This window comes from Lipotes vexillifer, unplaced genomic scaffold, assembly GCF_000442215.2.
Source record: "Lipotes vexillifer unplaced genomic scaffold, Lipotes_vexillifer_v1.1 scaffold1011, whole genome shotgun sequence".
Classification (NCBI taxonomy): Eukaryota; Metazoa; Chordata; class Mammalia; order Artiodactyla; family Lipotidae; genus Lipotes; species Lipotes vexillifer.
The window spans coordinates 5,000,200-5,011,236 of record NW_006787698.1 but is presented as its reverse complement, the minus strand read 5'-3'; the positions used below and the strand labels follow the sequence as shown (position 1 = coordinate 5,011,236).

The 11,037-nt window shown below is 56.0% G+C and overlaps 2 protein-coding genes across 8 annotated transcripts in view; one reads left to right on the top strand and one right to left on the bottom strand.

Moving 5' to 3' along the window:
* Positions 1 to 4,835: 4,835 nt before the first annotated feature.
* On the top strand, positions 4,836 to 7,930 carry TMED1 (transmembrane p24 trafficking protein 1). Its single transcript, XM_007460688.1, has 4 exons — positions 4,836 to 5,031; positions 5,724 to 5,821; positions 5,961 to 6,144; positions 6,898 to 7,930. The coding sequence occupies exons 1-4, from the start codon at positions 4,849 to 4,851 to the stop codon at positions 7,114 to 7,116; spliced, it is 684 nt and encodes a 227-aa protein (XP_007460750.1). The 5' UTR covers positions 4,836 to 4,848; the 3' UTR covers positions 7,117 to 7,930.
* A 594-nt stretch (positions 7,931 to 8,524) lies between these two features.
* The window catches only part of DNM2 (dynamin 2), a 102,492-nt gene continuing 99,979 nt past the window's right edge, over positions 8,525 to 11,037 (bottom strand). For 2 of the 7 annotated variants that reach the window (XM_007460681.1, XM_007460685.1), the window contains 2 exons: positions 10,031 to 10,285; positions 8,525 to 9,447 (listed from right to left, as the gene is read on the bottom strand). In XM_007460681.1, the coding sequence (XP_007460743.1) occupies positions 9,378 to 9,447; positions 10,031 to 10,285 (325 nt within the window). In that variant the 3' untranslated portion in view covers positions 8,525 to 9,377. Of the gene's footprint in view, positions 9,448 to 10,030; positions 10,286 to 10,849; positions 10,853 to 10,977; positions 10,991 to 11,037 lie in introns of all 7 variants that reach the window. The other 5 variants (XM_007460683.1, XM_007460684.1, XM_007460687.1 and 2 more) reach the window with 4 other exon arrangements.

Below are 11,037 nucleotides of genomic sequence, written 5' to 3'. Positions count from 1 at the left end.
TTTATTATTTACTTTTTTGGCTGCATTGGGTCTTCATTGCTGCACGTGGGCTTTCTCTAGTTGCGGCGAGCAGGGGCTACTCTTCGTTGCGGTGCGCGGGCTTCTCATTGCAGTGGCCTCTCTTGTTGCGGAGCACACGCTCTAGGCGTGCGGGCTTCAGTAGTTGTGGAGCACGGGCTCAGTAGTTGTGGCTTGCGGGCTCTAGAGCGCAGGCTCAGTAGTTGAGGCACACAGGCTTAGTTGCTCTGCAGCATGTGGGATCTTCCTGGACCAGGGCTCAAATCCGTGTCCCCTGCATTGGCAGGTGGATTCTTAACCACTGAGCCACCAGGGAAGTCCCTATAACCTGGAATTTTGAATTCAGAAATAGCCACACATACCTGTATTTGTCAGCTGACACACAGATTATGCCCTTAAGAGACAGGACTGAGGAGTCATGGGCAGGGTGAAGGGAAAGCAATGACGGATGGTGACTCCCTGGGGTCAGGGAACTGTTAGCAGCCAGGCCTGAAGTTGCTGGGGAGAAAACAGTTCCGGAACTCGGAGAGAGCTAGAGTTACAAGCTTTGGTGGAAAGATGCAGACCAACAGGGTAGGAGCCAGGGAATAGATACCTAGACCTTCCTTTCCTTTGGCCCTCAGATATCCTACCAGGGCTGAACCCAACTGGAAATAAGAGGAAAAGGAAGGCAAGTTGACCCGGTGCGTAGATATGAGCTCCCTGCCTCTCACTGCAAAGCAGTACCGGGAATGGTAGAGAACAGCTCTGGTGGTGCAAACAAACGACTTCAAAATGTCCAAGTAGTGAGTCTGCCCAGCACATGGTCTTGTAACCTTTTGGTTGTAATTTCAGGGGATTCCTGACGTCCAGAAGCCAGTCTGCTAACTCCCCACGGTTATAAGAACCCCAGGCTAAGATTCTAGGCCAACATTACAAACGGAAGAGGGACCCTGTATGATGTGGCCTCTGACGAACGCTCCCATCTCTTCTCTGGCTACTTCTATCACCCACCCCACCCTCATCTCCCTTCTGCCTCTTGAAGTCTCTGAGAGCCTTTGACCTCAGAGCACTGTTCTTTTCTGCTTGCCTCTTCTCCCTTCTATTTCAAACCTGAGCTTCAATGCCACCTTCTTGGGGAAGCTCTCCGACTCCATCCAGGTGAAATGAACCATCCCCACCTACCCACCTAGCATTTACTTCTCAGTGCCTCTGACTTCCTGAAATCATTTAGTGGAGGAGCACTGGGATGACAGCTCCATGAGGACATTGTCTGTTTTATTCACAGTGTCACTCAGTAAATTTTGTTGACTACTTGGGGAGGGGGATGGTTTTAATTGAGGGAAACAAGAATCACCCACTCACCCCAGACAACAGTGAAAATGGCAGAGCTGGTAGCTCCATGGGCCTCTACCTCCACCAAAACATCGACCAACTGAGCAGAAGTGGTAAGAATTCACTTTATCCAAACTCTGGAAAACGGCTCAATGTTGATGCCAACCAAGGAAATGATGAATCAAGAAGAGGCAACTTGATCATGGCAGGAAAGCTTTTTATGCTGTCTTCCCTGCCCTTCCCCATCTCCTTTCCCCAGCACAGTGGAGGACCTGAAGACAGCAGCCTGTGTCTTCAAGTATAGGGCCCTGGTCCCCAGTTTCTAAGGGAGCAGAGCAGCCCTCGTTCTCACAGTACTGCATGTGTCCGTTCTAAGATGTCTGGGGGTTACCTGAGGGACCGCCTCAAGGTGCTTATCTGTTTAACTCAGAACACATTCTGGGAAAACACTGTAAGGCAAAGGGAGAACCCGCAGTTCTCTGGGGCACAAGATTACAATTGACATACCAAAAGCTGGGAGGAAAAGCTGGGGTGAGAGTTCCTTTGGGTAATTAAGGCATTCAGAAGCACCCATACACACTGGGTAACTTAGAAAGCAATGTGCACGCCCAGGGCAGGACAAATGCTCAGAAAAGACCTAAGAAGACCCTACTCTTTCGTCTCTGGCTGATTTCTAAGCTTGGTGCAAACAGGAAGAGAAGACTAAGGCAGGGTTATAAACACCCAAGTGAAGTACGGATGTGCTCCAGCAGAGACTGGTAAAGGGTGGGAGAGGTTTTTCATTGTTTTTCTTTCTTCCTTTTCCATTCCATAATATAGGAATCAACACCACCCCAATTTTAAAATGTCCAAAAGACTTGAATAAACATTTTTCCAAAGAAGATATACAAGTGGCCAATGAGCACATGCAAGGATGCTCAATATCATTAAGAAAATGCAAATCAAAACCACTATGAGCTTTCGGGAGTTCCCTGGTGGCCTAGTGGTTAGGATTCCGGGCTTTCCCTGTTGTTGCCAGGGTTCAATTCCTGGTCGCGGAACTGAGACCCCACAAGCTGTTTGGCACAGCCAAAAAAACCCAAAAAACAAAATGACTATGAGATTTCAGCGACTGTGAAGCTGAGAAGATCCGAGGGCCGAGAGAAGGATGTCAGATATCACTGTTCTCCCAGCTCTAAGGCCCTCCCCCAATGCCCCTCAATAAAATGGCTTGATCCCCCAAAAAGAAACAAACAAACCACTATGAGATACCACTTCACATCCATTAGGAGGGACATACTAAAAATAAAATAGAAAATAACAAGTGTTGATGAGGATGTGGAAAAATTGGGACCCTCGTACACGGTTGGTGGGAATGTAAAATGGTGCAGCCACTGTGGGAAAGTTCGGCAGTTCCTCAAATAGTTAAGCATAGAATTACCATATGACCCAGCAATTTCACTCCTAGGAATACACCGTAAAGAACTGAAGGCAGATACTCAAAATACACACGTTCTTAGCAGCACTACTCACAACAGCCGAAAGGTGGAAACAACCCAAGTGTCCAACAGATACCCACACAATGGAATACTACTCAGCTATAAAAAGGAATTAAATACTGATATTATGATGAACATTAAAAACATGCTAAGTGAAAGAAGCCAGACACATCCTATTTATATGAAATATCCACAATTGCTAATTCCATAGAGGAAGATTGGTTGCCAGAAGCTGGGGTGAAGGGGAAATGAGGAATAATTGCTTAATGGGTACAGGGTTTCCTTCTAGGCTGATGAAATGTTTTGGAAGTGGTTAGAAGTAGTCGCTGCACAACATTGTGAATATACTAAATGCCACTCCACTGGGTTGTTCACTTAAAATTATTAATCTAATGCAATGTGAAATTCACCTCATTAAAAAAAAAAAGTTATCACTCATTCTCCACAGCTACTTCAAAATGTCCAAGTAGTGAGTCTGAATGATAGACAAACTTGGAACGAAAAGGAGTACGAAGCGTGATCATACATAAACTTTGACATTACAAAGTGTTAGTTCCCCAAGCTCTCCAAACGCCAAAAACAGTTGACAGCCATCAGCTGTATTCAAAGAGTAATTGCCACCACCTGCCAACCTCTCTCAGGCCTATCTTGAAAGACTCAAAATTTCCATCTGAACATTTTTCTTATGTTTAGATGCAATCACCAGAGGCCATTTCTCCAGGGACATCTTTGCTTATCTGCTTAGGTCGCCTCCGAATCCTCTAAGCCAGAGTGAGGGAGACGTTAATTGGCGGCATGCCCAAGGAAGGGCGATAAACCTGGAATATAACGGATAATATTTACTGAGGGCCTATGATATGCCATGCACTAAACAAGCATCTCACTTAATCTTCACAACAGCCCAGTGAAGTAGGACTAGTATCACCCCCCCCCCCCCCCGCCTTTTCTTTAAATACTTATTTGGTTGCGCCAGGTCTTAGTTGCGGCAGGCTGGCTCCTTAGTCACGCGAACTCTTAGTTGCAGCATGCACGTGGGATCTAGGTCCCTGACCAGGGATGGAACCCGGGCCCCCTGCACTGGGAACGCCGAGTCTTAACCACTGAGCCACCAGGGAAGTCCCCATATCCCTTTTATGGATGTGAAAAGTGAGGCCCAGCAGAGCGATGCCTCAAGTAAAGCGTGAGGCGTGCTTTGAACTAGGCAACCTGCCTCCCAAACCCACAGTCTCTTCTCCGCTCTTCTCTTCTGACGCTAAGCACCTCGGCTGTTATTCTTCTTACCCTGGGCCACTTTAATCACTGTTTACCTTCTAGCCCTCGAGTTTGAGACCACTGGGGTGCAGGGCGGGGCCAAGCCGCCGTGCTAACTATATGCAAGAAATGCGGGGCGCTCACTATAGATCAGGCCTCATCTCAATTCTCATCACCTCTAATTCACAAACGAGGAAACTGATAAAGTGACGATTCTAAGGCGCCAAGGAATGAGCGGTTAGGCATCCGACCCGGGACCAAACTCACAGACTTGGCACAAGTTGCCCCCCACGTTAACATAAAAGGGTTTCCGCCCACCCTAGCTGAGCATTTTTAGACGAGCCCTACGGGTCGCGTGCAGGGCCATGCCCTATCTCTATTTCCGATCCGCTACACCCTGGCTGGATCGCACAATCCTTGTCGCGCGCGGGGTACTCTGGGAAAACCGCAGGAAGGACCCGGCCACCTCTACTACAGTTGTCTTAACTTTTGCCTGAGAAGAATGTACCATCGTGTCTTATTTTTGTACTTTTGCCTCCCCCCACCAGCATTTGAGACTAGAAGTGGAGACTTTGCAAAGAAAACGTCTGTAGAAATTCGAGTGTCTTCAGGCGCATCAGTCATTCATTCGGGCAGCTATGCTCTCAGGGGGTCCTTCACTCCTGGCTCCGCGGGCTTCGGACAACGGGCAGAAGCGGCTGCCAATGAGTCCCGCCGAGTAACAGAGGGGGCAGGGCTAACTCTTTAAAGGAACCGCGACCTATTAGCAGACCAGAGGGTGACCCGGATGATGGCGGCCGGCGCGGCCTTAGCCTTGGCCCTGTGGCTACTATTGCCGCCAGTGGGGGTGGGAGGGGCAGGGCCCCCGCCGATCCAGGATGGCGAGTTCACGTTCCTACTGCCTGCGGGGCGGAAGCAATGTTTCTATCAGTCCGCGCCGGCCAATGCAAGCCTTGAGACTGAGTACCAGGTAGAGTGTCCCGGGCCGTAGAGCGAGCGGAGCCAGGGAGAGAGGGCGTGGCCATACGGACCAAGCAATGCATGCATTGAAGAGGGAAGGAGGAGGAGCCCGTGCGTAGGAGCGCGGGGGCGGAGCCAGGGAGAGCTAAGCGGAGGGGGCGGGGACAGCGCGTGGGAGCGGAAGGGATGGGAATAATGAAGAAGGCGGGGCTAGAGTGGGGCAGCGGGGAGGCGGGGCCATCGGGAGAACGAGGGAGCCCTTCAGAAGGCAGGACCCTCAAGGGTGGGCGTGGCCAAAAGGGTTTGGTCGATTGCGGGAGTTGCAAGGCGAGACCAGAATGCTGTACAAGAAAGGGCGTGGCCAACTTGAGAATCTCTCGGGGGTTGGGCTAAGAGGGCTGGGCTCCGTCATCTCATTTGGGGTGTGGCCAAACCGGGACGTGGTCCCTAGGGGGGGCGTGACCAGATAAAAGAGCCGGTCCTGAGGCCATCAAATCAATGGGGGCGGAGCCAAGGCTAGGGGCGCGGCCAGAGGCACGGGAGAGGGGCGGGACTGGCTTGCAGGTGTAGATGTCGGAGCTCAGGTAGGCCCCTGGCGGTGGTCGGTACGGGTCTGTGCGGGTCGGCCGAGCCCCGGCCTTCTCTGGCAGGTGCCCTTGGCCTACCCCTAGCCCTCCACACCCGCTCTTACCTGCCCCCCAGGTGATCGGAGGTGCTGGGCTGGACGTGGATTTCACTCTGGAGAGCCCTCAGGGAGTGCTGCTGGTCAGTGAGTCCCGCAAGGCAGACGGTGTGCACACGTGAGTTAAGTCCTGCTGGCTGCCCAGGTTCAGTTACAGCCCTGCCCCTCACCAGCGGCCTCGGGTTACCACCCTGCCTGCCTTGAAAAGTCTGGCTGGCCGGCCACTCAGGGTCATGTCTGTGTGTCTGTCTGCCCAGGGTGGAGCCCACGGAGGCCGGGGATTACAAGCTGTGCTTTGACAACTCCTTCAGCACCATCTCAGAGAAGCTGGTGTTCTTTGAACTCATCTTTGACAGCCTGCAGGATGATGAGGAGGTGGAGGGTTGGGCAGAGGCTGTGGAGCCCGAGGAGATGCTGGATGTCAAGATGGAGGACATCAAGGTGCGCCCAGGCCAAGCTGGGGCCACTCCTCCCAGATCTCTGGCATTGGACCCTACCCTCTCACCTTGACTGGGGTCCGCCTTGGCCTGATCCTGCCTTTCCTACATATTGGTGCCCCCCAACCTAGTAACAGTAGAACATTTCTAGGTGTAAACCTTGTTCTAAGGGCTTAAGTAACTCATTAAATCTCCATAACCACCTTATATGTAGGGAGTGTGCTCTAATTATCCCCCATTTTATAGTTGGGGAAACTGATGCACAAGATGGCTAAGTAACTCTTCTAAGACCACACAGCCAGCAACTGACAGAGCCAATATTTGAACCCAAGCAGTCTGGCTTCACCTACTGCTATTTATTAATCACTAATATGTTCTTTATACTTAATTAGGCATTCAGGAATTTCCCCGGCAGTCCAGTGGTTAGCACTCCAAGCTTCCACTGCCAGGGGCCGGGGTTTAATCCCTGGTTGGGGAACCGAGGTCCCGCAAGCCATGCGGCACAGCCAAAAACAAAATTAGGCATTCAATTCTCATGGCAACTCTGAGGTTTAATTCTGAGGAGGAAACTGAGGCCCAGAGAGGTTATTTACTTGCTTATGGTCACACAGCCATTGAGTGGCAGAGAGATTTAGACTCAGGCAGCCTGGCCACTGAGTCTGTGCTCTCAGCTGTCTCCCCCTCTCCCCCCAAAACATGAACTCTCACCCCGTTCTGCAGGACAAAACCTTGACCTGCTTCTCCCTCTGTGCCATAGGAGTCCATCGAGACCATGAGGATCCGGCTTGAGCGCAGCATCCAAATGCTGACTCTGCTGCGGGCCTTTGAGGCACGTGACCGCAACCTGCAAGAGGGCAACTTGGAGCGGGTCAACTTCTGGTCGGCCGTGAACGTGGCTGTGTTGCTGCTCGTGGCTGTGCTGCAAGTCTGCACGCTCAAGCGCTTCTTTCAAGACAAGCGCCCCGTGCCTACGTAGCCCGCTGCCATGGAAGAACAGGCGAAAGGAAGAGCAGCAAGGACCATGCGTGTGAGACTTGGTCGGCGGGGTGGGGGGTGGGGGGTCCCTTCCCCAGCTTGGTTTCCTACGGGAGGGGAGGTTGTGCAGTTCGGGCCTGAGATGTGTGTCCCCCTGCATCTCCTCCCTTCAGGGGCTGGGTAGGGAATACCAGCTGGCTTGCAGACATGGACGCTCCAGGAGGGGTGGCTTAGCACCCGGAAATTGTGCATGGGGGGCACTGCAGCGTTCGAATGCAACCCTTGCGTTTTCTGGCCCTGCCTCTGTCCCCTACTGTAAAACGTGCCTTAGCCGGAGTCTTCCAGCCTGCACCAGCCATATGCGGTGCAGACGGGGCCCAGGAAGCAAACTCCCCCTTCCCTTCCCCACTGGCCCTCCAGGCCAGGTCCCGGTAGGAAGGGGCTTTGCTGCTGGGGGATGCCATGCCTTCCTTCTTCTCTTGTGGCTCCACCTGAGGCCTGTGCTACTGCTGGGGGTGGCCTGCTCGTGCTAGGAGCCGGGAAGGAGACGTGGCCGCAGTGTTCTTACAAGAACAGTCACTTTATTGACAGGAAGGGGCCCGGCCCCTCGGCCCAGCTAGGGGCAGGCTGGGTGTGAGGTCTGGTAACAGAACTCCAGCAGCAGGGCCTCCAAGACCACCCGCCCCTCCCGCTGTCCCTGCAGGGGCCCCAGACAGGGCTGAGGGGTGGCCTCAGCCAAAGCCCGCACAGGAGCCCCATGGAACAAAGGGCAGTCTGGCCTGGGCACCAGAGTCAATAAATTATGGTCAGAAAAATCACAGAGCCTGGTGATTGGGGCTCAGGGACACCAGCTGGGACAGACCTGCCCGCAAGGGGGCAGCCAGGCAGGCGGGAGGGGTCTCCCACGAAGCTCAGAAGAAAGGCCGGGCAGGAGCCGATGGAGGTGGTCGCCTGGGCACAAGAGAAAAATCAGTAAAAGCAAAGCTTAACTGTGTCCCCGGCTGGGCTGGAAGGCCTGTGCCCCGAAGAGGGCGAAGGGGACCTCTGGGGAAAGTCCTCAGGAGACTGCGGGTGGGGAGGGGGCCTGACTGTGGCACAGTCTGGGGCGCAGGGCCAGGAGGCCCTCTCTCCTCAGTAATTGCAATGCCTGCCGCAGGCCCCTGTCCTGGCCTCTATAACTAGTGCCGTCTGGGGTGCAGGTGGGGGGACAGCCAGGCCTGTGTGTGTGGCTGTGTGAATGTCTGCTCCTACTCCTGAAGTGTTAAGGAAAGTAAAAGCTCTCCCCTCCAGAAGTGAACCCTCTCCCCAAGAGCAGTGCCATTTGGGGTGCAGGTGGGAGGGGGAAGGGGGAAGGCCAGCAGCCCCCATCCTCAGCCTGAAGGTCAACACAAAAGGCCCACACAGCAGCTACCAGAAGCGTCTTCCCTTTATTTTAGTTTATTAATAGGATACAGAGTGCAGGCACTTACAGTGGTCAAACCGAGCGAGCGAGAAGGTCTGCTCACAGAGAGGCCACCTGGGCCCGACCCGTGGGGGAGGCCTGAGTGGGAGCCCAGAGGCCCCCGAAGCTTCCCCACCCACTCAGCCCTGAGCCCAGGCTGCCCCGGGGACCCAGGAGGAGGAGATGGCCCAGGGAGGAGAGATCGAGGTTGGCCGGGCCGAGTGTTCCGGACCTGGGAAAGGCACCTCCGGCAGCCGAGGCTGGGCCGTGCAGTTAATACGGCCAAGGAAGGAATATGTACAACTTGGGCGGGCGGGTAGCGCTGGGCCCACTGGGCCTGGCTCGCTGCTGGGAGCTCCCACTGCTGAGAAGCAGACACTCCTTGTGCCCCGGCAAAGACTGGGGGTATGGACACCCTCGGTGCTGTTTCTAGAAGGCCTGGCCTACTCAGGCTTTCCTAGCCAGAGAAGCCCCTGGGTGAGCACCGCCACCCCAGCCTGGACCCCTCATTCAAGATGGCACTCAGGACGCAGCTGCCTCCTCTGCTACCCGAGACCCCATCCCCCAAAGTGCAACACCCCGGCTCCCCTCATCCTGGGGCTCCAGGGCCCCTCCATTCAGTGCTGTGTCCAGCTGGGGATGGGGGCCAGGCCAGCCCCTGACTGGGGCCAGGGTTGGGGAAGAGTCAGGGGCTGCCTGCAGGGAGCCTGGTCCCGCGTGGGGACTGGAAGGCCAGGGGTGGCGGTGGATGGGCCCGGACCAGCGAAGCTCCTGCACCGAGGGTCCTGCTTGAGGACCCCCGAGAACATGCTGCCCACAGCCTAGTCGAGCAGGGATGGCTCGGCTGGGCGGATAATGGTGGGCCGGCTGGGCGCAGCAGGGGGTCTTCTGCTGCAAAGAGAATAGAGACAGACAGGGAAGGCGAGAGGGCAGTGAGGCCGGAAGCAGGGCAAGGAGGAAGACCCAGGCCCCACCACCGCTGCCCCAGGCTGCTGCCCGAAGCCGGCTGCTCCTCTAAAGGCTGCTCGCGTGCTGGAAAGGAGTGTGCCAAGCCTGGACATCAGTACCCCTGCCATTACTCCCTTGCTCTGTGACGCTGGGCAAGTCCCCCGCCCGCCCTGGGCCTCAGGTTACTCACAGGAGAAGTGGGGAGGAAAGACCCTGGCCTGCAGGGTGGGGAGAGGCAGGGCCGGGGCGGGCAGTGACTGACGTGCGTATCCTCAGAAAGGGAACAGGTCAAAACCGGAAGGGGCCCCGTGGGAGGGGACCCAAGCTACGTGGTGGGCCCATTTGCTCACAAAGAGGACAGGCCTGAGAGCCTGGGAGTCACCCTGACTCCACCACTCCGTGAATTTGGCCTCTCTGAGTCTCAGTTTCCCCACCGGCCCAATGGGGATGCCAGTGACTCCTCCGCTCCCTGCAGGGTGCAGGCTGGTGGCTCTAGGTGGCAGGCAGCGAGGGGGTCCAGCCTTACCTGGGCACTCCGGGGGGGATGCCGGGTGGAATCCGAGCTGGCCGAGATGGGATCTGTGGCGGGGCTGAGAAGGGGTCATTGTTGGCAAACACGCTGGGGTGGGGTCCGGGCCGGGACGGGATGGGGGGCGCTGAGAAGGAGGCTGCTGCCCCCACCGGCACAGGAATCAGGGGGGGCCCCGGGGTGGGGCCCCTCACTGCTGGGGGCCGGCCTGGGGGGTGCATGCTGGACACAGGCCGGCGCTGCGGAGTGGGGCTGTGGAGGAAGGAGAGGGTGTGAGCTGAAGATGGGGGGTTGCAGCACTGGCCGCATCCATGTGGCCGCAGAAGCCCGCGGCAGGGCTTGGGGTGCTGGCCACGGTGGCCTCCTCTGTAACATGGGCTGGCACCAGCTACCACCCATCAGATGCAGGTGACTGCCCGGTCCTGGGCGTGGGGCAGCGCAGATACACTGGGCCCCTCCGTCCAGCCCCAAGACCTGAGCCAGGGCACAGCACCTGTCCTCAGCTGCGAAGGGCTCCTGCTTCCCTCTGGCCTCGTTCCCGTGGGCATTCTCCTCTCACTGGCCGCACTCGGGCCTCCCCCGCTCCTCCAATCCCCCCTCTATAGCCAAAGATCCTTTCAGAGCCCAGCCCTGCCCTTCAGATCAGGTCCAAATGCCTCCAGAGGCTGCAAGGCCCACAGGCCTCTGTCCCAGGTGACCCCAGCCTCCGCTCAAGGCTCCCCTCTGGGGCCAAGCACTTGATGCCCCTCAGGCTGGTTGCTGTGCCCTCTCCCCGAGGAACTCCAAGGCTCCCCGAGGGCTCAGTAGGGCTGGCACCTTCTGAGATTTCCCTGACCCATCCTCTCTCCTCCCACTATCTGTCCTGTCACTGGTTAGATGTCCCTGCCCGATGCTCTGACTTGCCCATGCCAGGGCCTTATTTCCATCTGAGCTCCAGGGTGGACGGGGGGGGGGATGCTGGCTGCATCCTCCACGTGTCCCTCCAGTTCCCCCCCCCCCCCCCC